This window comes from Anser anser (assembly GCF_964211835.1).
Source record: "Anser anser genome assembly, chromosome: 10".
NCBI lineage: Eukaryota > Metazoa > Chordata > Aves > Anseriformes > Anatidae > Anser > Anser anser.
In genome coordinates this window covers 21,928,437-21,956,259 of record NC_139730.1, presented here as the reverse complement: position 1 = coordinate 21,956,259, position 27,823 = coordinate 21,928,437, and the positions used below count along the sequence as shown (strand labels likewise).

The following is a 27,823-nucleotide window of genomic DNA, read 5'->3' as shown; positions in this document are numbered from 1 at the left end:
TAATTTCAAGGACGCTTCTACCATCCCCCCAGCCCTGAGGAGAAACAAGGCTTTCGGCGCCGCTTGGGCCCGCCCGGCTTCCGTCCTAGATGAGCCCTCCCCGCCGCTCTCGCTCCGCCACCGCCCCCTTTCCCTTCCCCTCCCCTCCGCTGCCTGCCCTCGGCCGTGGCGCAGCCGGGCCCGGTTCCCGTGAGAGCCGGAGCGGGGCCAGCGCCGCCCTGGGCGTGTGCGGGAGAGCGGCGTAGCCCGCTGAGGCGGCGGGCGGGGGAAGAAGCGAGCGCCATGGAGGAGGCGGCTCCGAGCCTCCGCCGCCCTCGGTAGAGCCGCCGCCCAGGCCCGCCGGAGCCATGGACAAAGCCGACAAGGTGTGGGCCGGGGGGCGCTGAGGGGAGCCGGTGGCCACCGCGGTGAGGGGGGGCGGCCGCCCCCTGTCCCTTCTGTACTCATGTCGCCCCGGCATCCCGCGGAGGGGCAGGGCGCGGCCCGGCGGTGCGGGGGGGACGCTTGCGGGGCCTGACGAGGCCGGGGGGGGAGTTGGGGGGACCGGGAGGTGTTTGGGGTGGCTGCTCCCGACCCCTCTTCGGCCGCAGGAGCGGTTTCAGCCGGGTTTGTTGGAGGCTCCGAGCGGGAGTCCGGCTGGAGACTGGGCCCTGGCTTCCGTGAGAGCCTCGGGGGGCTGTGGGGCTGTCAACGTGTTCCTGCAGGGCTGAAGAGCTCTGTTACGGGGCTTGGGGCTGGTCCTGTGTTCCTGTAGGGCCGAGGGGCTCTGTTATGGGATTCTTCCACCCCTCTCCTTGTTTCTACTGACAGGCTTTGCTTCATGTTTGTGGGGTGGTTACGGTCGGTGGCATGTGACTTAAAGCTCTGTGGTCACTGGAAGAGTCCTGTGCGGGTTTCTTGAGAACTTGGCAACATGTGAGACCTGTCGCCAGTTGGAGTAACGTAAACACAAGGGTTTGGGTGAAGTTTTCAGGGTTAGGCCACTGCTGATAGGTCTTAGGCCGGTCAGCTGAGTGGGGAGATTTGGGTATAGGTCACTAATTCTAGAAACCATTTTTTTTTTTCTGTAATAGTTAACTTGCTGTTCTCCAAGTAATCAGCCTGCATTATTCTTAGCACCCTTCAAATTATAGGTATGAAGAAGCTTTAGCTGGGACTTAAGAGCTCATGTGATTTGTTTACATCCGCGCAATAAAATCTTTCACGGGCAGGAGGCACTTCTAAAAGGTGGATCTGAAGTGAATGTTGCTCTCCGTAACAACATGACTTTATTTTTAAGCTTCTGATTGAGCAAAACATTTTCAAAACTCATGCATTGAATTCAGATATTCCTTCCTTGTAGCTTGAGGTTTGGTATGTCCAGGGGTTCTCATAGGAAGGTCAATCAATAAAATAGCACAAGCTCCTTTAGATGGTAACAATGCACTCTGTAAAGACATATTGCTTTTTATTTTGTACATATGTCTAAAGAAGTTAGTGGACAGTGCACTTTACTACCTTATGGATCCCACTGTCTATTTCATTTAGAGAAACTGATCTCACTCTGTAAAAATTTACATTAGCTTACTGAATTTGCCTGTTGTACTCTTTACTTTAAAATCTTGTATCTTTCTCCTTCGGTTCATCTGTAACTAGGACTGTGGCACCCTTCTGAAATATTTATTCCTTGTTGCTTGAACTCTTCATTACCAGAGGCTTATGCTCATGCCACTGTCAAACCAGTGTCTTTTTGTTTGTTGGAAATAGCTCAGGAAAGCTGAGAATCGCTGAGTTACTCGCAACATAATGTGTTTAATCTGTCCGTATGATTATCTTAACTGTGTAATATTTCAACTCAGAGGTGCAGTTAAGCTCTCTGAAGCAGGAACAGTCTTCTTGCTTATTCTGTTTGCAGCATATCTCGTCCTGTGTGTTCCTCATCTGCCAGTAAGGCTTCTAGGCAGACAAATTAATAGCTGATGAGTTTCTAAAATTATTAAATTATCTTGTTGCCTTTGTCTTCTCATTATGCAGTAACATCTTGATTAGGAGATTCCTAAATGCTTTGGGTTTGAACCTTTTGTGCAGTGAGATCGAATGTAATCTCCTTTATCTGTGCAAGCGTTTGGTAAGGTTGCATCAGTTCTGGGTGCTGTTCCACGTTTTCTTTGAGTTCGTCTGCTTTGGGCACATGTATTGCATGACATCTGATAAATGAATCTTCAAGCATGTAGATGTATGATAACAGTACTTAATTCTCTTCTTCCCTTTTCCACAGATTACTCAGTCAGCCACAATAGTCAGCCACTGTCCCTGCAGATAGGAATAACTAGTGTGGAACTAGAACGTGAGCAAGTAGAATATTGTGCTGTGTTAAAGTATGGTATTTCAAGGGTAGAGGGGGATTGCAAATGCTTTTGGTGGAGGATACATTTGAACAGAGTTTTTGTCATGCACCAAGAACATCTGGGCACCCATATGAGGAAAAAGGTGTCACTTGCACGTTGCTCTTCAGGTTTCTGTTACCTGAATTCTGGTGTGACTTTGCTTGTTATGGTATTCCCAGTGATCTTTTTGGCAGCTAACAAAGAGGAAAACAGAATAAAGCTGTTTGTAATGTATCCTCCTATAAAATAATTATTTTTGAACTGAAACTGCTTCCATTGAGAAGCATAAGGCTTTCAGTGGTTGTAAAGTGTTGGCTTTCTCCACAAAAGAGAAGATTCAGCATGTGACCTTTGTCACTCTTTCTGTTGAAGCTGATTGTGGTAGAAACCTAAAGAGAATCAACTTCCCCTCTCAAGGGCACTGCTGTGTTTTGATTTTCCAAGTGCTAGACACTTGTCTATCGCTATGCTTAAGGTATTTGATTCTATTAGTGCAGTTGAGAAATTAGGTGAAGTTGTGAAATCGATGACCTGTGTTTTGTATTACTGTTGCTTAAATACTGCCTGTTCTGCTTGCCTCTACTCTTTTTGACTGTTCAACAGTTGGCTTGATAAAACGCTATAGATCTAGATTAGTGTTTTGTGCTCCTTATCGTACTGAATATCCTTCCATGTTTCTTGCATGGCAGAATTTTCAACTGTCATCAGACTGAAAAAGGTCAGTTTTTCTGGGTTCTATGTTTTGCATCTTACTTTGTCTTGAACCCTGCAAGTGCAGAAGAATGGTGACTGGTTTGTCACCATGACTGGTTTGTACTAACACCTTTAGTATACAGACTACGAAGCAGTCATACTTTACAAGTTTACATGCCCTGTTAAGTGCTGTAAACTAGATAAGTGAAGAGGATCCTGTCCATAGCTTTTTATCTTTTGGACAAGCTTTGTAACTGTAAATACTGCAGTTTAGTTTTCTTTCTTTTTTTTTTTTTTTTAATATTCTGGTCTTGAATGTTAAAAACTCCAGCCAACTTGTCATGTTGTGCCACTTGTTTACGTTCAGCATATGCAGAAAAATTTCAGTATCTTTAAAATTTTAATATTAACTTATTTGCTTCTGAGTAGGGTTTCCTTTTTGCAAAAGGAAAAAGAATTGTGTACGTGAGCTAAGGGAAAGGCTAACTTCCTAGCGTGTTTGCTTTAAGTGTTGAATTAGAATTATTATGTTTAATCTAAATAGGGTAGGCTTAAATTTTGTGCTTTGTTAAATGGCTTGCTGCTGGTGTTTCCAGTTGGACTGCATATTTACCATTCCTGAAGTATCTGCCACTTAGAAGCAACTAATTATAGAAACAATGACTTCCATGTTTGTAAAGTTTATCTTAAACAGACAAAATGTGACCTGTCTTACTGCTAAAACGATTATTGCATTTTGAAATCCAAAATTCAGAATCAGGATTTTTTTTAAAGATACTTGAGCTATGTTTGGGTATCGCATTTGTGATGAGACTTCTTGTTTCCAGACTTCGCGGCAGCAAAGCAGCTGATTTCATTATAGCCTTCTGAAATGCAGCATCTGTGCCTATTTTCTCCCCCTGTAAATGGTGAGATAGATGCCCAAGTGTTCTCTTCTAAGACAGCAAGCTGACAGAGATCCCTTTTAATGGAAAGCGCTGAATGGCATTAAGCTACAATGAACAAAAACTTTTCTAAGATTAAACATACAGTATTACAACTAGAGGACAAAGTTTACCAGTCTGTTCCTGCTTGTGTCATCTTCTGTCTTTGCAGCTGTTGATGACTACAGTAGCTTTTATATAGGAAACAAAGGATCTCTTCAGTATATATGCTGTCTTGAGAGTTGTAATTGTTGGACTGAAATATGTAATGAGATACTGCAAAACATTTCACAAATTGAAACTAGGGGTATCTACAAAAGCGACTTGTGTATATATCTTGGTTTCATTTGAAGGGGTCTGCTTGCGTTAATGGGCAACTGATTGAAAATCTGGTGTTTCATCATGGCTTAAATTTATATTTAGGATTGAGTTTGGTTGTCGGAGGTCAATTTCAGTAAAGCTTTGTTCAGCTTTATGATGTGAAGGGTTGAATAAACATGAAAAAGTTACACGCCAGAATAAAATTAGACTTGGTCTTGCAATGTTTGCCTTTAGATTGCCCAGCCAAAAACATACTTTTTTGTTATATTAACTATTGAGGGCCTGACCCTGTGTTTATTGATGTCAGCAGCAAAATGCTGATTTTTAGTGTGTGCAGGGTGATGTAAATGTCTATGTTGTGAGAGCAATCATAGCATAAATTACTATTGCAAGTGTTCTGTTGTTTTTACCAGAAGTCTAGGTGCCTTCCTCCAGTTTTCTGGCAATTGGTCTAGGTCTTTGTTTTCAATTCCTTTTGTTTGCATATGGTTGTAAATCAGCTACGTGATCAGTCCTGCTGTGTTGTGTTCATCTGCACTTGTCACTCCTGCCGTACTGTGTGGCTGTAGTCTTTGGGGAGTTGCTTTAGTACGTATCTGCATGGTCTGATTTGTGCACTTCATTTTGTTTTGGAAGCAAATAGTCACTTAAAAAAGGGATCTCCTCTTCTAGAGTTTACTGAAGTTGTAGTTGGTTATGTTTTCTACTGAGTCTCAAATATGTCAACATGGTATTCAAAAATAAAACAAAAAACAACGATGAACTGTTTTACTTGGCATTATTATTTCAGTATCTAGCGAAAGAAGCACAGGAGATGACCATGTAAACAAAATACAAAGGCTCCGTCTGAGATATTTTTGCTTGTCCAGTACAATGAGAAGTTGGCAACATCCTTACCTTTTAACTGATTGTTTATTTTTAATTTTTGTTTCAATCTCTTCTTACACTATTAATGAGAATATAATTTCAGTTGTTCTGCAACATATTGGGAACCAGGTGACCTAAAATGCCTCTTACTAAAAAGTTATTTTGCTCTCTGTCTTTACCAGTCCTTCCTTCTAGCCAAGAATATCACAGACCCAAAAAATCTTGCTTAGATAATTTTGGGCAAATTACCTAACTTTGCTATTTTGTTTCCTTTGCCTATCAACTGAAACCACCAGCCCTCCCTGGAATGTACTGAAATGTCTGGATAATAACATTGGAGAGTTAATTCTACTTTTATTTTGGTTTGGTTAGCAGTCTGACGTGCCTCACTACGTCTGTTTCCACTTTCTGCTTTAGGTTTAATGAACTTTAGTGTCCTCTTCTGTAGATGTATGCCCTGTAAAAAGGAACTTCTGTAGTATTTTACCAGTCCCTCTGAAATACTTAAGGAAGTAATATGTTGAAGTCAACTTTGCTTAGATAGTAATACAATTAAGTTGTCTCTATTTTCTACCCTGAAGTGAAAATAGAGCTTTGTTGTCTGACTAGATGTATCAGTCCTTCAGGGGATTGCATGTATTATGCTTGCAGAATGGTTTTTGAAACACCTGCATTAAGGTTAAGTTTTCAGTTGCTCTTTTGGTGAGTTAGCATGCAAAGTGTGTACAGAACAGAATGTAAAACTTAAAAAATAAAATAAAGTAAGATTTACCCTGAATTCTTTTTGCTGAAGCAAACATCTTGGAAATACTTAAAAACTAAAATGAAAAAAGTCTACTCATACAGATTAGATTGCAAAAGAAAGCAGTGTTTATGCTATCATACGTGTAAAAGACTTCTGAAGTGTTACTTTGATTACTTTTAATAACAGACACGGTTAACGTTCTGCAGGCAAAAAAAGGCATTAATTTTCAAATGCACTCATACCTGTTTATGATTACAGGATATTTTCTATGTTTATCTTACTCCTATAAATAATATAAATATGACGAGTTGTACAGAAAATGGTAATTAAATATATCAGGCAATTGCTCTGTCACAGCGTTAGTTAATCATTACCTGCATAAGAGGCAGGGCAACAGGAAAAGAACCATTGACGTTGTCCTTCTACTTCGGGTATCTCTGAGTTGTATGAAGTACCAAAATTAAGCACAATAATTTAATGAAATTTTGCTAAATTTATGAATTTACAAAATATCTGCTTTTTATTTAAAGAAAAAATGAGGAGAGAAACCTGTTTTTACTAGAAAGATTTAAAGAGATCCAATACATTTTATCCAAAATACTTGGAGGGAAAACCAAGGTCACTTTTCTTGATTTTGCAAAAGCAGTTTGGATAACACATTATCTTGAAAATGTTACTACTAGAATAATAAAGGATTGTACATTTTCAGCAATGTTTAAAATCCCTTTAAAAAAAAAAGGGGGGGGTGGCGGGGAGGGAGAAAAAGGAAGAAAAAATCTACCTTAACAGGCAGGGGTTATCTTTGCCAAATGGCAAGAAATACTTCTGCTGTGGCAGCCTTGCTGATGGGAGTCATTCAGCTCCTGCTTTGATCAGTTATCGTGTGTTTAAAAAAAAAAAAAAAGTGAAAGAATATTCCTTCGTAAGAGTAATAATGATGATATAATACAATAGCACAAATTATTGTGATAAGACAGTTCTGCAAGTGAACTATTAACAACCATTTATTTTATATTACATATATAATATTTATTTATATATAATATTTATAACCGTTTATTTTATTATATAACTATTAACAACCATTTATTAACAACCATTTTATTACAACCATTAAGAAATGTGTGTGTGTGTTTGTTTGTATTTCCACATCAGTCTTCCAAAGTAATATAGGGAAAGAGCAGACAGACTAGAAAGGCCTTCAAAATAAGGAATCTTGTACCACCTGAATCACAAATATAAAATATTTTGACTGTTTTCCTAGCCAGTTCTTGAGTGGTTTATAATTAGTGTCTTGGCTAAAGTTGAGTTGACATACTGCTGGAAGCTGGTGACCAGCAGATTAGGAATACTTTTTTGGAAGTTTTCAGTGCTTCATAAGAATGCTGTATTTGTAAAGAGCTCATCCCCGTTACGCTGTTGAGTCTTCTGTGGGTGAGACAGCCTTAGCGTGGTGCTCTAACACGTTTGCCATCTGGGTGTGTAGGCCAGCCCACAACTGAATCAATTCTTCTGCAAGTAATTCTGTCTGGAAGTCTTTTTGTATCACGGACAAAATCTCTTGCTTTTCAGAGGGGGAATTGAGCGTAGGTATTTGTTGCTTATGATGTGATCGCTGTATGAAAGCATTTGATAATTTAAAAAAAAGCTTTTGTTGCTGCAGTGCTGCGTTGGAGCAGATGCCTTGGAATTTGGCAGGTGGGTACATGAGTCACCGTCACCGGGGAGCTCTGCGATATGCCTGAGGTCAAAGAGTAGAGCACTGCTGCGCCCTGGAGCTACCCAGTGGCTCTTCGAGGAAGTGAGATGATGTTTACAGGGAATAGCTAATGGTGAAATTTGAGCCAATATTACAGAAAATCTCATGGAAGGATTATGAATTAGCAGATTTGACAATGGAAGGATAAAATTAAAAACAGGCAGGTGATTTTTTTAATAAAAGATTTACACCTGGAGGAATAGTTTGGTTCCACTTGTGCAAGTCATTAGAATAGCTCTTAGAGACTCTTTGCAATTAGTTTGAGTGTCGTGTTTGGAGATTAACAGAATGAATTCAGTGAGCAAAATTTTTGGCTTTATTTTCGAGATTGGCAGGGAATTCAGATCCAGTTTGATAGAGGCAGAGAAAATATTTCTATATTATAAAAACATTGCATTGATCATTGGCAGTTATGATGACTTAATAGTGAGTATATTTCTTAGGAGCTTTTACTCAACTATGTTTTTTTCTCTTAAGAGTATGTGACAACGAAGTAATTAAATAACTTGGTTTTTAACTCGTTTGGTGGATTACAGTGTAACTCATGCTCTTAGTCGTTTAGTTGATGATGATGATTCTGCCTTTCACTGGTTAATTAAACTTCATTGTATTTAAGTGTATCAGACTAAATAAATGAAGAACCAGTACTCTGCACAAGTGGGTCTTGACCTTACTGTTGCTCAAATAAATTTAACTCCTAGTTTAAGCTAGGATTTTTTCTTGTTCAGTCTATTACATTAAATGTGCCTATTCATCAAGAAAAAAGTAGTCTCCTACTGACTTAGGATAACTGTATTTTATAAACATTTTTGGACTTTCCCCTTCCAACTTCTACCCACTTCCCCACCACGTGCTGATAAAGAAATACATGATCTGCTCACGTGCTTTGTTTCCAAAAATAAATGGAGGGGAGGGTATAACAAGCATTTAGTTTCAGATTCTGAACAGTAAGGCTGAAATGTTTCTGTATGGGCTGGGGGCTTGACACAGAGCAAAGATGTGGACTGTGAGGCACATGGTAGACATGACTACTTGTCATGATGTTTTCAGAACTCACATTATTTAACTGATTTTGCTTGTGTGGACATTGTAGAGGTAGTGGCAAGGATGTAAAACTGTCCACTGCACAGCAAACCTTCAAGCTTCTTTTTGTAAAATAAGACCACGTCCTCCTACAGGTTATACATTGCCTTTGGAATTGTTTCCTGGCTAAATGGAAAGAAACATTTCTGGACTCCTTGCCTGTTTTAGAAAGAATCTACTTAGCAACTAATGTGAGGCAAGCATATTGAAGCTGAAATGTTTGAACAAAAAAATCTTTTTTTGGCTAATTATAACATATATCGGAGCATGGAATTTCAGGGTATTTTGGATCTGCATTTGTCTCAGACTAAGGCTTCTTTGGCTGGCTGAACAGAGCGTTATTCATTGCTGAAGCATAAATCTAGCTAGTCTATTACAAACAAAGATGAAAACTGTGGGTAAAAAGCCATAAACTGCTGAGGCTACCTTTGGGGCTGGGGGTGATCTTTTCCTTTAAGAGCACAATTTAAAACTTACTTCTAAGCAGTCTTTAATTCCCTCTTTGTGGCAAAAAGTAATCATTCTTAACACTTTAAAGTACGTTCAACTTGTGCAGATGGTGTATCACAGAAGAAAACCCCACAAGTGTTCCATCCATTTTAGCAGTAAACCTATGGTGGCTGAAAAACCTGTTCTATAATTGCCTAGAAACATGGTCAGTTTTGTAGTGCAGACCAGGCATTACTACATCTTCCATGTGTTGATTTCAATTATGCAAGCCTACATGACCGTGCTCCACCTACAGTGCTAAGTCTATTTGTTTCTGTGTTGAGACTAGTATTTCCTCTGCAAGATCTGAACTTCAGCCCCTTTTTAAATTAGTTGGTGTTTGTACAGCACTATGTAGTTTGTACAGCACTATGTAAAGTTTAACATAAACGCTAGGTGTTGGTGATCTGTGTTACAGCCTGTGTTGAGTGGAAGGACCCAACAAATGCTTGCCAACTATTTTCCATGTCTTTCAGTTTACTGCAGAAGGCTTGTAGCCTTGTCGTCCTTTTGCCTGCTGTTTGTGATGGTTGCCATACAACTTCATGAATCTAAGTTTTCCAAACAATTTATACTTTTCTGTACTTAATGAAGTCATTGATTCTTTTTCTCTTTCTTAAGAATGTCAAGCTGTCAGCTGAAGTAGAACCATTTATTCCTCAAAAAAAGGGTCCAGAAACACTAATGATCCCAATGGCGCTTCCTAACGACAGCGGAGGAATTAATGGTGTGGAACCAACTCCTATCCCCAGCTACCTGATCACTTGCTATCCATTTGTACAGGAAAATCAATCCAATAGGTAATACATGTTTGTGGTCTTCATGGAAGATAATCTCTCTTGAAATGAGTTTGAAAGTTTGAGTTTGTAAATGCCTGTCTTCATGTGTGCTTGTGGAGGCCTGCATTTCAAAGGAATTTTGAACAAGGGTGAGTTGGCAACTTCTTGGTATACTCAAGTACTTGGCCCTGAGTAAGCTGGTGAACTTCACTGTTACATCTCTCTGCTAGCTTACCTTGTTTAAACTTCTGTCTTTAAAGTTATATATGCTTTCTGAGATGTCGAAACAATTCAATTTGTAGTAGGTCCAAAGTACTTGACAAGGGAGATGCCTATGCTTAATTTCTAAATTTAATATTAGAAAATAACTTCACACAGATGCCAAGATAAACAAAACTATTTCTTTATTTTGCTCTTGAATGTAATTTGAGCTGGTGAACATCATTTAACTGGAATTTCTAAGAAGTCTTAGTAAATTTAAGTTCAGTTACTATAAGCTAATAGCCTATGAAATGTTTTTTTAAGGGGGCGGTGTTTTCATGTTCTGAATTTTCTTGAGGGAAAAACTTAAGGACCACTCTTTTTTCTTTCCTTTTGATTTTTTTTTTTTTACAGACAGTTTCCATTATATAACAGTGACATCAGATGGCAGCAACCCAACCCAAATCCTGCAGGACCATACCTTGCTTATCCTATAATACCTGCGCAACCACCTGTTTCTACAGAATACACATACTATCAGTTGATGCCAGCACCATGTGCTCAGGTCATGGGTTTCTATCATCCTTTCCCTACTCCCTATTCTGCACCCTTCCAAACAGCGAATGCTGTAAATGCAGTTACTACAGAATGCACTGAGCGTCCCAACCCATCGGGCCAGGTCTTTCCATTATCCAGTCAGCGGAGCAGAAGCAGTAACAGGGGATCCATCATACAAAAAGTAAGCATGATGCTGTCCCTTTGTTAACAGGATAAGTAGAATTGTAGAAAGAAAGTGTCTTTGCACGGAAGCATGCCTCTCATTTGAGCAAAAAACAGGTATGGCCTATATAAAAGGAAGGAAAGGTGGGCAGAAAAGGTGTTATTTAGAGAGACATTTAACTGTATGCAGAGACAATTTTGTGGTTAAAATATGTGATGAGCTTATCAAATCTGTAAGTGTAATATGGGAGATTCCTGCTGTCTCTCTGCTAGTTTGGTCTGAGTTTAGAATTACTTCCTTAGAGAATAAAATATCCTCAGACTTTGTTTACTGTAATGAGCTGGAAGCATCAAAAAAGAGTTAGTACAGAAAATGTTCTTACAAGTACTTTATGAATATTTCCCTTAATCTCTTGTCTTCAAATACGTGGCTTCTGTAAAGAGCATTAGAACTTTCAATTTGTTTCTTCAGTTTGATTATAACTATGAAGTCAAATCACATGGCTTATGAGTATGTATGGTTAATCTTTTAAAACAGCAACAGCAGTTACAGACGCACATAAGAAATAAACGTCCCCCAGTGAAAAATGTAGCTACTCAAAAGGAGACTAGCTCATCAGGTCCTGAGAGCAGATCAAAGATTGTTTTGTTGGTTGATGCATCACAGCAAACAGGTAATTTCTTGTTATTTTCTGGGTGTACAAAATAACTAGAACTATATTTCACTTGTTGTCTTTCCTAAAAGAAGGTGGACCTGTTTCAGAGGTAGCTTTTGAGAGTGATTTTTGCAGATCAGTAAGATAATGAAGAAAAGGTGCTGGTGTTTGCAGAGACCTATTTAATGTGTCAGATTATAATGTTGCAATGATCTGGTGCTTCTGCAGAGATCTTGCCATTGTCAAAAACGAACTCGTCCCTTGTTGAGGGAGTTGTCTAGATCCAACTAATAATCATCTTTAAGAAAATAAAAAAAATCAGTGCCATCATTAATTTTATTAAAGGGAATTGGTCATGTGCAAAGACACTGGCTTGTTTCTTTTGTTTTTTATCATGTATGTTTTTTTCATGTTTTATAATTAATTACTTATGCAGGAATTGTTAACTTCTGTCTTGCAGACTTTCCTTCAGATATAGCTAATAAGTCACTTTCTGAGAGCACCTCTACCATGCTTTGGAAATCAAAAGGCAGGCGCAGAAGAGCTTCTCACCCTGCTGCAGAGTCATCTAGTGAACAAGGTGCAAGTGAAGCAGACATTGACAGCGATAGTGGATATTGTAGTCCTAAGCATGGCAATAACCAGGCTGCAGCCATGACTTCAAGGAATACAGATTCTTGTGCAGTGAATGTATGTAAACATAACTGAATAATTTAACTATATTTGTATCCTGCAGACTAGAAAAGAAAACATCTAACATGTTTTTTCCTTTTCAGGTTGTAGAACCATCAGTAAATACAAGTAAGTATTTTCCTAGTGAGCTATATCATATTTTGCTGGGCTACTTCTGTATTTTTGCTTGAAGTTTTGCTGGGAACAGTTGATCTGCTTCCAGGATGCTGTTGTAACTGATCAAATATTTCTGAAGATTTTTCTGTACTGTGACTTCTACCACCCCCACCAATGCCTCCCTGCTGCTGGTTGAATGAAAGTATCTAAGTAGCTGTTGCTAATAATTTATCAACTGTGTCTTCAAATGAGGGAAAAAAAGCTAAATTTTCCAATGGAAACGTTCAGACAAAGCTGTGTTTGCATTGTATTTTATCTTCTTTCCTTACTCTATTGGACTGCAGTTCATATAAGGGTGCTAATTACATTACTCTACACTTGGAGCTGAAGAACTCTGTTAACTATTTAAGAAGTGCTCATACATTTTTTAGAAGTACTGTAACACAAAAAAATGTTGTGATTGCTCTGATAGTAGTTGATAATGCTAGTGACTATTATTTATGGCTGGACTGAAATTGCTAGGGATACAAATCTGATGTTTCCTTTGTCTGACTGCTTCCTAGTGATCAGTTTTTAGCAATTTGAATATCTGTCATGGGACTCTTCCATAAAGGTGATTCTCATTATTTCTGTAGCTATTAACAGAAGTTAATATTATAAGAGGAGAATTAGACCTTCTCAGAGAACTGTGTTTGTATCAAACTTGAATTTCTAGCTCTGGTGGTATGCATGTCACTGATGCATTCTGTCATACTGATTCTTTTGTCATAGCTGACACTTCCCTTTCAGCTGGTGTAAGTTGGACTAATGTAAATTCCCAGGCAACTCAAAAAAAACCTTGGGCTGAAAAAACTCAGACATTTTCTAGAGGTGGAAGACAAGCTGAGCAAAGAAATAGTTCACAGGTATGTTGTTAATGGTTCTAAACTTAAGTATTTTGTTTCATGTAACACATGAAAATAAGGAATTTGAAATGGAGTAGGTATTATCTGTTGAATAGTTTTTGCATTAAAAGAAGAAACTACTTATTAAATCTAATTACATACAAACTGCTCCTTCTTCGTTTCTAATTAACGGACATGAATGCCTTACAATTTTGCGCACACACCTTGAAAAATCAAAATTGCAGAACACTGACCATATTCGTTATTTTTTTTAGTCTGGTTTCAGATGCAGAGGCCACAGCACATCTTCAGAAAGAAAGCAGAATTTGCAGAAACGACATGAAAAGCCTCTGACTCCAAGTCAGTCAAGCAGAACAGAACAGAGTCCTGAACCTCTGTATTTTGAGGTAGTGTTGTATGAAAACTGTTTATGCATTAGTGAAATAATTGTGAAATAAGTGATTTTATGAAAAGGGAGAAAGTGAAAAACTTTTTTTTTCCTGCAAATAAAAAATACTGTTCTCTGATATTTTTTACTTTCTTAATATAGCTGAATTTCTTTAAGGTGTTAGTAAATTCTTTTGTTCTTTTTTGAAACAGGTTATGCAGATACAGAAATACTATTTTAACTTTGTCATTTTCTATTTGTGTCATTATTAAGCTCTTCTAGTTTGTGGAACTTCAGGATTAAGTCCATTCTTGTACTTCCAGCTATTTTAGTTGATGCTTTTCATGTGACTTCTGGTTCCGTGCTCTTCATTCTTAATTTTTTCTACTGTTTAGGATGAGGATGAATTCCCAGAGCTAAATAGTGACAATGGTAGCAGCAAAAGTAGTAACATCCAACAAAAGATTTCACCCAAAGTAGTAAGTAACTCTTTTGTTTTGCAAAATATTTTTAAATTAAGGGAAGTTATTTTGAGGTAACATAAATTTGTCTTTTTTTTATGAAGCCATATTACAATATTTATGATGTGGAAATTATCATGTTCTTAGGCTATTTGCATTACCGGTTTTAGATGTTAAAGAAATGCCAATTAAGTGGTGCATAGAAACCATCTTGAAAAGACTGCTGTTGGCTTCTAATGAGTCTGTTAATGGGAGAGACTGTAAGAGATACGAACACTTCTTCATTTCACTAATAGTTTCTTATGAATTTTGTGCTTTTTGAAGTTGTATGCTGAATTTTGGATGAACAGTAGATACAGACGGATTTCTGATATTAAAACTGATTTGGAGGTTTATCTGTCTGTCTTTGTGCTAATACCTAGATCACATCCTGGTTATTCTTTCTGACTCAAAAGGACTTGCATTCAGACTGAAGCTTTGATGCAGAATTGTTAAATCTGCAAATGCATAGTTATAGTTTCAATTCTCCAAAATAACTACAGTTTGCCTAATTTGTTCTGAAAAGACAATAAGCTAAACATATGTGCATCTAGACTGTAGAAATAAGTGTCGTGAAGATGCTCTTTTATGTGATTTTCTTAAATGTTTTGTTGCAGAATCGTACATGTAAACTATTTAATCTATTGGGCTGATCTCCAAGAAAATCAAGTCCTACATGAAATCTTCTGGGGGAAAAAAATTTCCCTTATTTAGCAATCAGACTGGAAAACCCTCTGAAGATGTAATTGGAGATAAATAAAATAATGTTTTTCTTACAAAAATGAAATACACGGAACTTGTTCTATGACCTTACTGGTTCATCTGGTTGTGTTTAATTATTGGGTTGTCATACTGCTGACCAAAGCAATGGTTCGTTTGGCTTCATCAGCGTCACACTTCCTATGGTCTCAAGAGAAAGGTCTTTAATGGTGTCTTTCGCGCTGTTTAAAATCCTAGTTGGATGACTTACCAGAGAATTCTCCAATCAATATAGTCCAAACTCCAATTCCCATTACGACTTCCGTACCAAAGCGTGCAAAAAGTCAGAAGAAGAAGGCCTTGGCGGCAGCGCTTGCAACAGCTCAAGAGTATTCAGAGATAAGCATGGAACAGAAAAAACTTCAGGTGTGCCCCTACCCCCACCTCCCAGAGATTGGTAAAGAGGAATATCTTATAGCAGCTACTCCTTTCTATTCTGTAAAAGCAAGAATCTCTTTCAAAGACTGTTCTGCAGGCACTATTTCTCTGTATTTATCAGTATGTGATGCTCACCTTATAGGAGGCTTTATCAAAAGCAGCTGGAAAGAAGAGTAAGACCCCTGTTCAGTTAGATTTGGGGGACATGTTAGCAGCTCTTGAAAAGCAGCAGCAAGCAATGAAAGCTCGTCAGATCACCAACACCAGGCCTCTTTCATACACAGGTACTTCTCATCTTGACTATCACAGAATGTATTTTGTGACAATATAAGTGTGAAATGTCATTGTTCTGAGCATCTTAAGTGTGCTTTTTCCTGACAGTTCTTATTTTGGAATATAAACATAACAAAAACCTGGGAAGACCTACTCGATGCATTTATTTCTCCAAAAATTCACCTGTGCTAACTTCCTTTGAGCTGCAGTATGTAATACTGAAAGTCCATATTAGAACTGAAGATAAACCCTTAGTAAAATGCAGTATTTGTCTTAAGAGTGATTCAGTGTTAAAGTGAATGTGTGAAAATAAGTGTATTAAGTTTATTACAGAATATTACCTAATTCTCCTTGAAAGCAGCTTCGAAAAGATACCTGTGACTGTGATACAGAGGGATACCTCTCCAGGATATTCTTCAAACCTCTACTGTAGTTCAGTGGCTGCTGACCCAAGGTTTTCTCAAACCAAATTTGCTTCCGAAGCTATCCATCACTTCTATTGCATGCTTTTACTGTCCATAAAGTCCAACAGCAGTGAATTCTGACCTTACTACTTGCTATGTGGAGAAGCTCTTCATTTTCCTTTGTTTTTTGGGTGGGAGGTTGGGGTTTTTGCACTCCACTCAATTTTGTTAGCCTTTATAACCTTTGTATGACAAAGAGATTGAGCAGTCATTCTCTGCCTCTCCTTCTCTATGATGCTTAGAGATGTCTTCTGTTTTCTAGTGTGTAGAGTTCTAGTCTCTTTATTTCATGTGTGGAAGTTGGTCTTTCTGATCATCCTTATTGCCCGCTCTGTATCTGTTTTTGGTTCTACAATATCCACTTGGAAATGCAGGAGGTCACATGTACACAAAATATTAAGTTATAGTTCTATCACAAATGTATGCACCAACTTAATTACACTTCTTATTCCTTATTTCTTTATCAACCCCTAACGCTAAATTAACTTTTTTATGTTTGCTGCTGAGTACAGAACTGACACTTTCATAGTTATCTATTACAACCCCCTGAATCTCATTCCTGAGCAGTAGTATGTAGCCTAGAGTACATTGTTATGCACATAGTTACCATGTTTACTTCATTTACCTGCTTTGAGTTTCAGCTGTGTTCAAACGTTAATTAAAGTTGGCAAAGTTACATCAAACAAAGCTCAGCAAAGAACAGTTGGCATTTTCATTTGAGACTATTTATTTTATTCTGTTTCTCACAGAAGATACTTAACTACATGCTGTACTCTCTTCTGTTCTCTCCTTCAACTAACCAAGTCTTTGTCAGGGGGGGAAAAAGGATAGATATTTGCATTCTATCTTACTATTATGATCTTACTAATAATGTTACATGTAGTCAGTCATTTGAGAGATCCATTTTAAGTGTTGTAAAGTAATTATTTTCCTGGCATCTGTAGCTTCCTAAAGCATGAGGCTAAACTGTAGAAAGCTTAAAACCATCTGGAATTGACAATATCTGATGATGTAATTTTCCTGTCATTATGAACTGCTTTTTTTCCAAGGAAGGAAAATGCACTTTGAGAACTCATCAGTGGAAATTCTGAAAGTAGTGTTGAAATAAAGCTGACATGTCTTTTAGTGAAACTATTATCTTTCTTGTGTTTAGTTGGCAGTGCTGCTCCCTTTCATACCAAAGAATCTGCCAGCAGAAAATCTTTAACAAAAGGACAGCCATCTATGGGTTGCCTTAATCCTTTGGATTCAACTGCTCCAAAAGTGAAAAGAGGAAAAGAAAGAGAGATTTCAAAACTGAAACGCCCTACTGCACTTAAAAAGGTAAATGTGTCAGCTGTAGGTTGTTCTGATCTGCACTCATATTTCAAAAATAAAAATTTTCTTACCATGTACTCATGGTCACTGTTCCTTGAGGAAGGACTCATGAACTTCTACCTCTAGTTTTTATTATGCTGATGTCCTGTCCTTTGGATATAGACATGTAACATGCATAACTTTTCTACTCCTGTAACTAGTTGGGGGTGTGCAAATTTATCTTAATAGGAGTTTTGAGGATATTTTAACTATAAGCACTAGAACATATGGAGAAGTTTGTGTAGTTCTTTCCACGTCGCTGAATCCTAGTTTGTAATGCATAGTAGTATGCTAGATTACTGTACCCTTTTTTTAGAAATGGTTGTATAACTTGAAGCAAACACATAGGTTTTGAGTGAATTTAGAACTAATTGTTTGTATATGTATGTGCATATATTAAATAGGTATGTATACAGTATGTTCTGAAATTAGAAGGTAAAACACAGAAAAGCTAGCCTTAAAAAAAGGACAGTGGGGAAGCATTAAAGAAGTGGTAGCTACTGGTGCTAATGCACCACAGATCTTAATCAAGATTTGCCTACCTGATGAGATGGGCAGTTGGAATCTGGTAAAGCTGTGTACCTGCAAAGGTTGACAGAGGCTAAGTTGCCTTTTTTCTCTCACTGGTAACTCCCCCCCCAACTTATCTGTGATTTACATAAGATAGAAATCCACAGCTCCTGTGGAAAAGAGCATCTCTCTTAAGGTCTTTATCTTATTGTTTATCATAGTAATGGCAGTACATCCATAGCTGCTTCTCTCTGCACTTTTCCAATGCAAAAGAAATGATTCTATTTGTATTTCATACGTTGTCTTCCTGAAGACAACTAATATTCTTGCATAAGAATCTTTTTACAAAAATGGAAATGAGGAATTCTTAATGAGTGAGTATTGTGTACGAGAAAGAAACTGTAAAAGTGCTTAATATTTAAAACTGTTGGAAGTACTGTTTATGTGGAAGTACAGGAGCATGGAATATACCATCTGTAAAATGCTAGAATGAAGTACTGTTTGTGATCAGTGAGGAAACACAGATGACTTCAGCTTTCTTTATACCACTGAGAGTAGGAAGGTTTGAAATTAGTGGATTATTTTGTTTTGTTTAATCAAGTGGGCCTTTTTCTTTAAAGGTATCCTGTTTATTTTTAATGTTAATAGCTGCTGGTTTTGTTCCTAGATTATTTTGAAAGAAAGAGAAGAGAAGAAAGGCCGTTTGTCAGTAGACCACAGTCTTTTGGGATCTGACGAACAGAAAGAGGTTCATATAAGTTTGACTACCGATCAGTCTCAGGAGTTGGCCTCTCAAGAAGGTCAGTCTCTTTCTTCCTTCCCCTTGCCCACTCCACCCCAGTTTTACTAACCTACTTATTTTGTCTCTCTTTCATACAATACAATCTACTGGTGTTATCTTGCGATTTTTCTTAACATCATGAAATACTAGAAAATAGGATCCTTTTTTAAAATGACTTGTCTGTCCCTCATTTGTGGAAGCCTCAGTGCAGTATGTGTTCTAGGTTGATAATCTCCATATAGCCTTTTAATAAATTTCTCTTGAGTGGTTACTTGAAACCTCTCAGAGTTGATAACTTCTTGTCCATTTATCAAAACGCTGTCTTTTTTCAGCCATGCCACATTGGTCACAGTGTGTGTTAATTTTTGCAAACTGAAACTTTTCTAGAAGTTAAACTGTCAAAAGGGGTTTCCAGTTCACTGAACACTTTGTCAATAAACTGTAGTGTCTGGATTGTCAGTTTGCAGCAACAGCCCTGAGCAACTGGGAAGTTCCAAAGAATTTTCCATGTTCTTGATTGAGGGAAGGGAGGGAAGCAGGTTGTCTAACAAGTCTCCAGATGTCCTGCTTCAGAACTTTTCTTCTGCTTGATCTTCCTGACTTCCTGACTGAAGATAAGTGTGAAAATCTTAAATACTCTATGAATAAAGTAGTTAGACATCATATAGTAAAGAGTTCTTGAAAGAAGTTGTAGCATTTAGGTAGGTTTTCTATTCTGTTGTATTCCTAAACTTGGCATTAGATGTTTGATTATGAATGCTCAAATATTGCTTGGTTACCTGACCCCATGCAAAGCATCTGCTATGTGCTTATTTTTCTTTCTGCCTTTCAATTACCCATCTAGAGAAGAATACTGTTTAGTGTTTTTCAAAATGTAATTTGGCATAAGTGAGAGAGGTGCATAGGAATTGCAGTGCTCTTTCTTCTATGTGAAAATGTCCTTGCGCTTTATAATGTTTCAAAACTGTCTTTCAGAAACTGGATTCAGTATGCCTAGTGATACTTCACTTTCACCAGCAAGTCAGAATTCTCCCTACTGTATGACCCCGGTGTCACAAGGCTCACCTGCTAGTTCTGGAATAGGTAGTCCAATGGCATCTTCTGCAATAACCAAAATTCACAGCAAGAGATTCAGAGAGTAAGAGTCTTGCATTATTAATTTAAATTCAAGTTCTGCACTTCAGTCCCCCTCATTTTTTAAGCATGGATAGGTTTAATAGTTTTAGGAGCTGAATAAACATAAACTAGCCTTTCATCAATACAAGTTTGTGCAAGTATTTTCTTACTACTTACCGTCCTATAGATGGATGGCTACATATATATGTCAGGTGTGTGTGCACACGCGGGTGTATATATATTGTGTATGTATATACATGCTTTAGATTTTCTTCATTTGCTGCAACAAATAAGCTAGTTCAAAGTATTCTGTGGAAGATTTTTATTTAAAGGAGTATGATCTGCTTTGTGGATGGGAAAGAGGAGGAATACTTAAGAATGCTGAAAATACTGTAGTATTTGCTCTTAGTACGTTAGTTGTGAATTCTGTATTTTTAAGAGTATAAAATTAAGGAAAAGAACTGTTTCTTTTGGCACTTACTGGAATATTTCTGTGCATTTCTTAATATTCCGTTTGTCTGACTTTGTGAGGTAACAGATATTACTGGAAATGTCAAGATTTTTTTAAACTTTGCTTATACAGTCTGATTTCTAAGTCCCTTTTAACAACTTCAAATAGCTTTAATTCCATAAAACTTATGGTAAAAAATAACATGTTTTTGGTTAAAGAGAGGCTCAGTGGAAACAGTGAGTGTGTACTATGCTAATATTTCATATTTCTTTGAATTGACAACAGGTACTGTAACCAAGTTCTGAGTAAAGAAATAGATGAATGTGTGACTCTGTTATTGCAAGAGCTTGTAAGCTTTCAAGAACGGATTTATCAAAAGGATCCCATGAGAGCTAAAGCAAGGAGAAGACTTGTTATGGGACTGCGTGAGGTTACTAAGCATATGAAGCTAAACAAGATCAAGTGTGTAATCATATCTCCCAACTGTGAAAAAATCCAGTCAAAAGGTATAATTCATAAAAAGCAAGTGATGCACTTAATTTCATTCCTTTTTATTTTTTTGTGCCACTGTGTAGCACTGAATAGCAAGGTTAACAGCATTTTTATGCAGGATGTAACACTTCATGGATCCATTGTACAATTGTCAGTCTATACTTAATTCATTCTTTTCATCTTCCATTCTGGAAGAAACTGGTTCATGAGGAACAAATAGCTGAAGAATAATAGATGATATAATAGATACCGTAGACTTTAATTTTATTCCATTATATCTGTAATATACCTAATGTCCTAAGTTCTGGGTGCTCTTAAGGAGGATTCCTCATGAGGAAATATGTTAGTTAGCCAAACAACACATTTTGCCTCTACCAGAAATGCAGAGAGACTCTTCCTGAGATATCAAAAGAGTAAAGATCTATTCAATGGAAGAAAAAGAGAGTGGAAAAAAAAACCATGTGTTTGCAGGACTAACAGAGAATATAGAATATCACTGAACAGAAGTGTCTTGATATATACTCACGGGCTATACTCATAATTTATAATCTGTTATCCTGTGATACATAGTAGCTGGTGATTTGTGTGTATTGAGACTTTGCTGACTAATTACAATTAAAGTTGGGGTACAGAATGTCTCGCTGTATTATGGCTCTGACTAGATATCCATTAAAAATTTGCTGTCTTCAAGGTGGATTGGATGAAGCTCTGTATAATGTAATAGCCATGGCACGGGAACAGGAAATTCCTTTTGTCTTTGCTCTTGGCCGTAAAGCTCTTGGCCGTTGTGTGAACAAGCTGGTCCCTGTTAGTGTAGTGGGTATCTTCAACTACTCGGGTGCTGAGGTGAGTAATTCACTTAATGTATGGCTGGAATAAACAATGTATGTTCCTTGTAGTTAAGAGTTATTTTGACATGGAGAGCAGCACGTCAAACTACTACCCATTTGATAATGGCCCAGCCCTGATCCTTGATCTATTCTTTGAAATTCAGCATTTTTTATGGAACTGAGAGGTTTATGCATTGAAATGTTGGTCACGACATTTCTGTAGCTTTCATAGACTTGAAAAGCCATCTGAAATTTTCTAGTAGGCTTAAAATTGTAAGGAAAACAGTGTTTTAAAGTAAGCACATTTTAGAGTTGCGTATATGCGGAGTGGCATTTTTTTACATGTAATACAGAGCAGAGTTAGTTTTCGGTTGAAGTAAAGGTATTTGGTGTTAGTAGGCTTCAGATTCATTACGTGGTATACCATTGATTAAAAGAAGTAGTTTAAAGTGAAAATTATCATTAAGAACTGCTGATTATTTAAAACAAAATAAATCTGTCTTCATACTTAGGATCTATTTAATAAGCTGGTATCGCTGACTGAAGAGGCCCGAAAAGCATACAGAGATATGGTTGCTGCAATGGAACAGGAACAGGCAGAAGAAGCTTTGAAGAATGTCAAGAAGGCGCCCCATCATATGGGTCATTCTCGTAATCCCTCTGCAGCAAGTGCTATCTCATTCTGTAGTGTTATTTCCGAACCCATATCTGAAGTGAATGAGAGAGAATATGGTAAGTGTTTAAAAACTTAATTTAGTAATCAGAAGCTGGAGCTTTCCAAATGCTACTTATTGGAAAATGCAGCTAAAAATATAATACTTCTTCATTAGTCTTCTACAGCTTTTGGGAGTAATACAGAATTGGCTAGTTTTGTAAGTAATTTTTCCTGAACTATACAGAAGATCATAATTCAAAGTTCTAAACTTCGTAAGTGTTACAGTTAACTTACTTGCATTAGTGGAGGTTTATTTTCTAGTTTTATTGAACTAACACAGAAATGTATAGTAACAAGACTGTACCAAACACAGAATTGATTGTGACTGAGGCTGAAAATGACAGGTTAGGAAATTATTGAGATCTCTGAAGAGAGGACATGTAGCTTAAATTTTGAAATATGAGATAATGAATGAATGTATTGTGAGTAATAGATTTATTTAACAGGTTGCATAGGTGCAGTTGACGGGGAGAAAATGGAGAATGTTTATTTGAAGTCAGAAACTTCTTTTTTAGTATCCTTTTTAGTTTGCAAGAAACTGTCTTGTTTTAATTCTTTTGTGGTGTCTTAAACTTACTTCACTTGAGTGTTTTCTGAGAAATCATTAAACAGATGACTTAACATTGTGGCAGTCTGTTTTTAATTTATACTTGAGCATAAAAGTATTTAGTCTTACCTCTTTGATTATACTCACTGTTATATTTAGCGCTTCCAGAGTTTACATAGAAAGCTAAGTGCACGAACTTTCAACTTCATAATGTGTCTTAAAATCCTATTAACAAAACAGCTTTTCTTTTTCTCTCTCTCCCTTCCTCTTCTTCCCCCATTTTCTAGTTCAAATTGTTATAGCAAGTGTAGAACAATATTAAAGTGATTTACCTTCAACTGCTATTTAAACAATTTGAGGATGTTGAGGAGAAATATTTTTATACAGAAAGAATTAATCTGTTTCCTACCTAAATTTCTTTTGAAACTTGTAGAAACAAACTGGAGAAATATGGTAGAAACATCTGATGGGTTAGAAACCTCTGAAAATGAGAGAGAATCCTCATCCAAGGCTGCAGTACCAGAAAAAGCTGGTAATGGTCAAACTGAAAAATCTACCCTTAATAAACAACCACCACTGGCTACATCCAGCACTACCTCAGCAACAAATCACGGAAAATCCATACCAGGTGAGAAGGAGGAGGTGAAACCAGATGACAATCTGGAATGGGCCTCACAGCAGAGTACAGAGACAGGATCACTGGATGGCAGCTGCCAAGATCTTTTGAATTCCTCCATGACCAGTACCACCAGTACTCTTGTGCCAGGAATGCTAGAAGAGGAGGACGAGGAAGATGAGGAAGATGATGAGGATTATGCCCATGAACCGATTTCTGTTGAAGTTCAGCTTAATAGCAGAATTGAATCCTGGGTTTCAGAGACCCAGAGAACTATGGAGACCCTTCAGCTTGGGAAGACCCTTAGTGGCGCGGAAGAAGACAATGCAGAACAAAGTGAGGAGGAGGAAATAGAGACTTCTGAGCAGGTTGATCCAGTCGTTGATGGTGAGGAATGGACAAATGACAAGCATGCAAGTAACACTCAACATAAGCCCACCATCTGTACTTCTTTGAATAAAGAACACACAGATTCCATCTACATGCCATAAAAATCAGCAGGAACTCAGGAACTTTTTAGAAATTATATTAAAACTAACTGTTGTAAAAGTTGCAGCCATTATTTCATACGCTTCATCTCAACGTTTTGCACTGTTAAACATTTAATGTGTATTTAATTCACAATATTTTTGTAGCTGTCCATTACTTGGTTGATTTAAAAACTAGCTTAGCTTTTAATCAGTATCTATTTCCCAGAATAGAAACTGTGTGGAAAATCTGTCAGTGAGTATTCATTCAATCTTTTGTAAAAGGAAACACTTTATAACTGACCAGTTTTAAGCAAAATTATTTTATGTGACCATTTAGCTCATTTTCAAACAGATAACATACATTTTAAGACTGACAAGTTACCAGCACTTCACATTGGTATTATGCCAGGCATGTCAATGTATTTGGCTGTGATTATTCTAGTTCTGTCTCGAAATAGAAGTAAGGTGTTGGTTATCTTCATTAAAAAAAAAAAAAAGCTGGAAAACCCTGTTTGCAGTCTTCATGAAGAGTAAATAGAGAAATCTGTACATGGTTCTTATGCTAAGATAGATGCAGCTTTTTAAAGCTGCTGATAGTTGAGATGGTTGCAGTTGTTACAATAAGCTATACCAGGGGTATTACGTATTTATTGTTGTTATTAGTCTGTTTACAAAGTGGAAATATTACATAAAAGCAGGAAAAGAAAACAAATTCCCCATGCTCTCCACAGTTGCTGCCTGCCAAACCACACTAAGTGAATCATTAACCATAATCCCTATCCAGGACTTTTAGTAAACTGATGACTTCCTTTTTCTGCTGTCACTTACCTCAGGAATGCTGTTTTTTGCATATTGTAATCTATAACATTGCAAAAAGGAAGAGTAATTATTTAACAGCAAGTGCAAATGACACAGTGGCTCAATTTCTTGATAAGTTCATCTGCATGCTTTGGTCCTGGTCACCTTCATGTTGAGTTCAGGATGGATCTTAACAATTTCTATTCAAAATGTGACCTCTTTTTGTCTGTTCTCAGTTGTAGCAGCCTTAGGAGTTGACCTCGAGAGTAGAAAAGGAAGTAGTTTGTCCAGGAAAGGGGGAAGTGCCCTGTAGTTTGGGGAGGTATTGCAGTGGTCCTGAGGTAAAAGGAATGACCCCCACGCTCTTGAAACATACATGTTGCTACAGACTTGTTCCTTAATTTTATTCTGAATATGAAGTAAAATCTGTTAACTGATGGTTAATTGATTTCAGATTTCAGATTGAGTGTATATTTAAACCTTGCATGCAAGGAATCTGTTTTCCATCCTTGTCTTATATTGGTGAGAAATGTACTGAAACTGCCAGCAGCAGGAGCTTCACTACAAGAGCCAAAGGGTAACTCACACAAATACACTTTTATAGCAAACGTGTGTTTTAATTCCACTTCATTTCTCTTGATCACTTGTATCAAAATGCATTTAAATACTTTGGGTTGGCTGAAAGAAAAACACAAGAAATCGATAGCTTAGTTAGATATTTAGTCCACACTTATTAACATGGGACCAGCGCTTATAGTATTAGCAATGCTGGCATTTTAGGTTGCACTGGGAAAATAAGACTCCAGGTTTAGAAATCATCTAGCCCTGGGTTTTTTGGATGCTAATGACAATAGTAGAAACTGCGTGTGTTATGTAAATAGTGTTTTGATAGATAAAGGCATAGCAAAGACTATGTAGATAAGCAGTGTAGAGAGCTGCTAGGACAACTGGCTGTCCTGTCACGTTCTTAGTTCTTTAATGTACTCTTCCTAGATATTAGAACAGGCGTTTTGTAGGAAAACAAAGACTAAGGATCGATGCCTCCTGATTGTTAAACCTTTTACTGTACATATGGCAGACTTCTACTGTCCGTGTGTTTGGAAATAGTTTTTGCTTTAGGAAATGATAGGTGTTTGAACTGCTGACAAGCAAAACTTGCCCTTGGATGTGTAAGCATGTCTTAACATTCGCTGAGATCAGTGTATACACTGAGGACAAAACTTTACTGGAACATCAAAAAAAAAAAAAGCTTGTAACTTTTCCATTTGCTTTTTCAGTGCCAGTGATTCAAATAACTTTTGATCTTGAAGTATTAGCATCAGACGCATCTTTTTGTATGTCTTTTCTGAACTTGGACTGTCATTTTAAGGTTTTTTGACATTTATTAAAAAAAAAAAAATGATTTTGCTACAGGTTTAATAGAGCTCTTGAAGATGATACAGCACTTCTAATGTCTCTGTTTGCCAGCAAATGAGGAACTAGTCTCTTTTTTAAAAAATGTGGCAGATCACCCATAGAGGAGCAAACTGAAAATGAGTTAAGGAAAATGTTTTTAGTGCTTCCTTTTTTGATAAGCTGGGAATGAGCAATAACTGTGAGAATGTAATTGCAATTCCCTTGAGAGTGATCCATTTGCATCTAAATTTAAGGAAGTTCCTTACCACTTAAAGCACTTGAGAAGAGTATCTCACTGTGGTAATTTTGAATTCTGTTATCACCAGGATTTAAAAAAAAAAAAAAGCATAAAAATGTTTTACAATACCATGATTTTTTTTAGCTGAATTTCTATTTCGGTATAAAAGTATGCAGTTTATTATACAGGTTGTTATGGTTCCCAAGAAAAGATGTTTCTGTAGTTATAGGTGTATAGATATTTTTGTTGTGCAAATGATTATTCAGAAAATTAATCTACTTTTCTTAAGACATTCTTTATAGAAATGATTTCACCACTTAATTTATCTGGTAAAATCAAAAATAATCTATCTGTGGTAGGGGTAGGGATCTTTAAAGCTGATAGAGGTGGCTATGTATACAACCTATTTATATAAATACTTTAAGTATCTCTGTAAAAATAATAAAACATGGATTGCAAATATGTAAAAGGGAAGAATTCTGAAGAACTTTTGTCCTTAGTTGGACCAAGTAAAAATGACTAAGGTTAAGGACCTGATCCTGCTAACACACGCTTGACAGCATTACTTCCACTGGCCAAGGTCAGTGGCCTATTTATCTGCCTCAGTTGTGTGCAGGTATTTGTAAGATTGGAGCTAAACAGTGACTGAGGGTGTTGACCTGTGTTTTAAAAATTCATTATAGAAAACGTTCGATGATGCACTTGTTGGTATTCTTATGGTAAAGATAAGAGGTGTCTTTATGCTCATTGGGGTGGGTGGGAGCTTACACAGTGTGATTCTGTCCAGTTCTTTAACAGAAGCTTAAATTTTAATAATGTTACTTTAAATACGTATGTAAAAAGTATTACTGTTTGGAAAGCTGCTGTTTGCTGAAACTGTCATTAAGTATTTTCTGTGAAGTTGTGCCAACTAATGAAACTTGAGTTCAATGTTAGCCATTCAAAAAGTAGACATGGCGACTTGTTTGTGAAACAAAAACCAGCAGAAGCAAGCCATAGAAACAAACAACATGGGTTTCCGACCCACCCTGCCTCAAGTAAGGAAACGTGTGTCTAACCTAAAACTTCCACTCCAGTGAATGGTAACACTGAAAGTAGAAACCCAGTTGGCACAGCCCACCTTCTAAATGTTCATCAATAGTTCATGTATCTTACTTTTAAATAGATCCTAATTAGGAAAGCTGTTTAATCTTTGATGTCTTAAAATTTATGGTAATACTTAGGTTAAAGCAGTAGAAAAACTATTACGAAATACGATATGAAGGGTTTTGTTCCATTTCTTTTTTGCTGTATGAAGGATAATTGTTCTGTCTACCGTACTTTTTGGAGTAACAACAGCTTTTTTGCACTATGTAAATACTAGTGGGGGATTCTTCCATAACTAATAAAAACGATTGTAGAAATGTATGGTGTTATTAGCGATGTGTTTGTTCCTCACTGCTGTATCCTGAGTTCGGGTTGCCAAAGGTGA

The 27,823-nt window shown here is 37.3% G+C and overlaps 1 protein-coding gene across 2 annotated transcripts; it reads left to right on the top strand.

Moving 5' to 3' along the window:
- Window positions 1–106: 106 nt before the first annotated feature.
- Window positions 107–27,759, top strand: SECISBP2L (SECIS binding protein 2 like). Of its 2 annotated transcripts, none has more exons than XM_083850124.1 (18): window positions 107–365; window positions 9,868–10,046; window positions 10,641–10,965; window positions 11,485–11,620; window positions 12,063–12,292; window positions 12,379–12,403; window positions 13,181–13,296; window positions 13,551–13,682; window positions 14,059–14,142; window positions 15,121–15,288; window positions 15,443–15,584; window positions 17,191–17,360; window positions 18,571–18,703; window positions 19,660–19,822; window positions 20,537–20,757; window positions 21,435–21,589; window positions 22,086–22,305; window positions 23,269–27,759. In XM_083850124.1, the coding sequence occupies exons 1-18, from the start codon at window positions 348–350 to the stop codon at window positions 23,940–23,942; spliced, it is 3,291 nt and encodes a 1,096-aa protein (XP_083706250.1). In that variant the 5' UTR covers window positions 107–347; the 3' UTR covers window positions 23,943–27,759. The 2 variants fall into 2 exon arrangements, with proteins under 2 accessions (XP_083706250.1, XP_083706249.1); XM_083850123.1 differs by having other exon boundaries at window positions 108–365; window positions 13,163–13,296.
- Window positions 27,760–27,823: the final 64 nt, after the last annotated feature.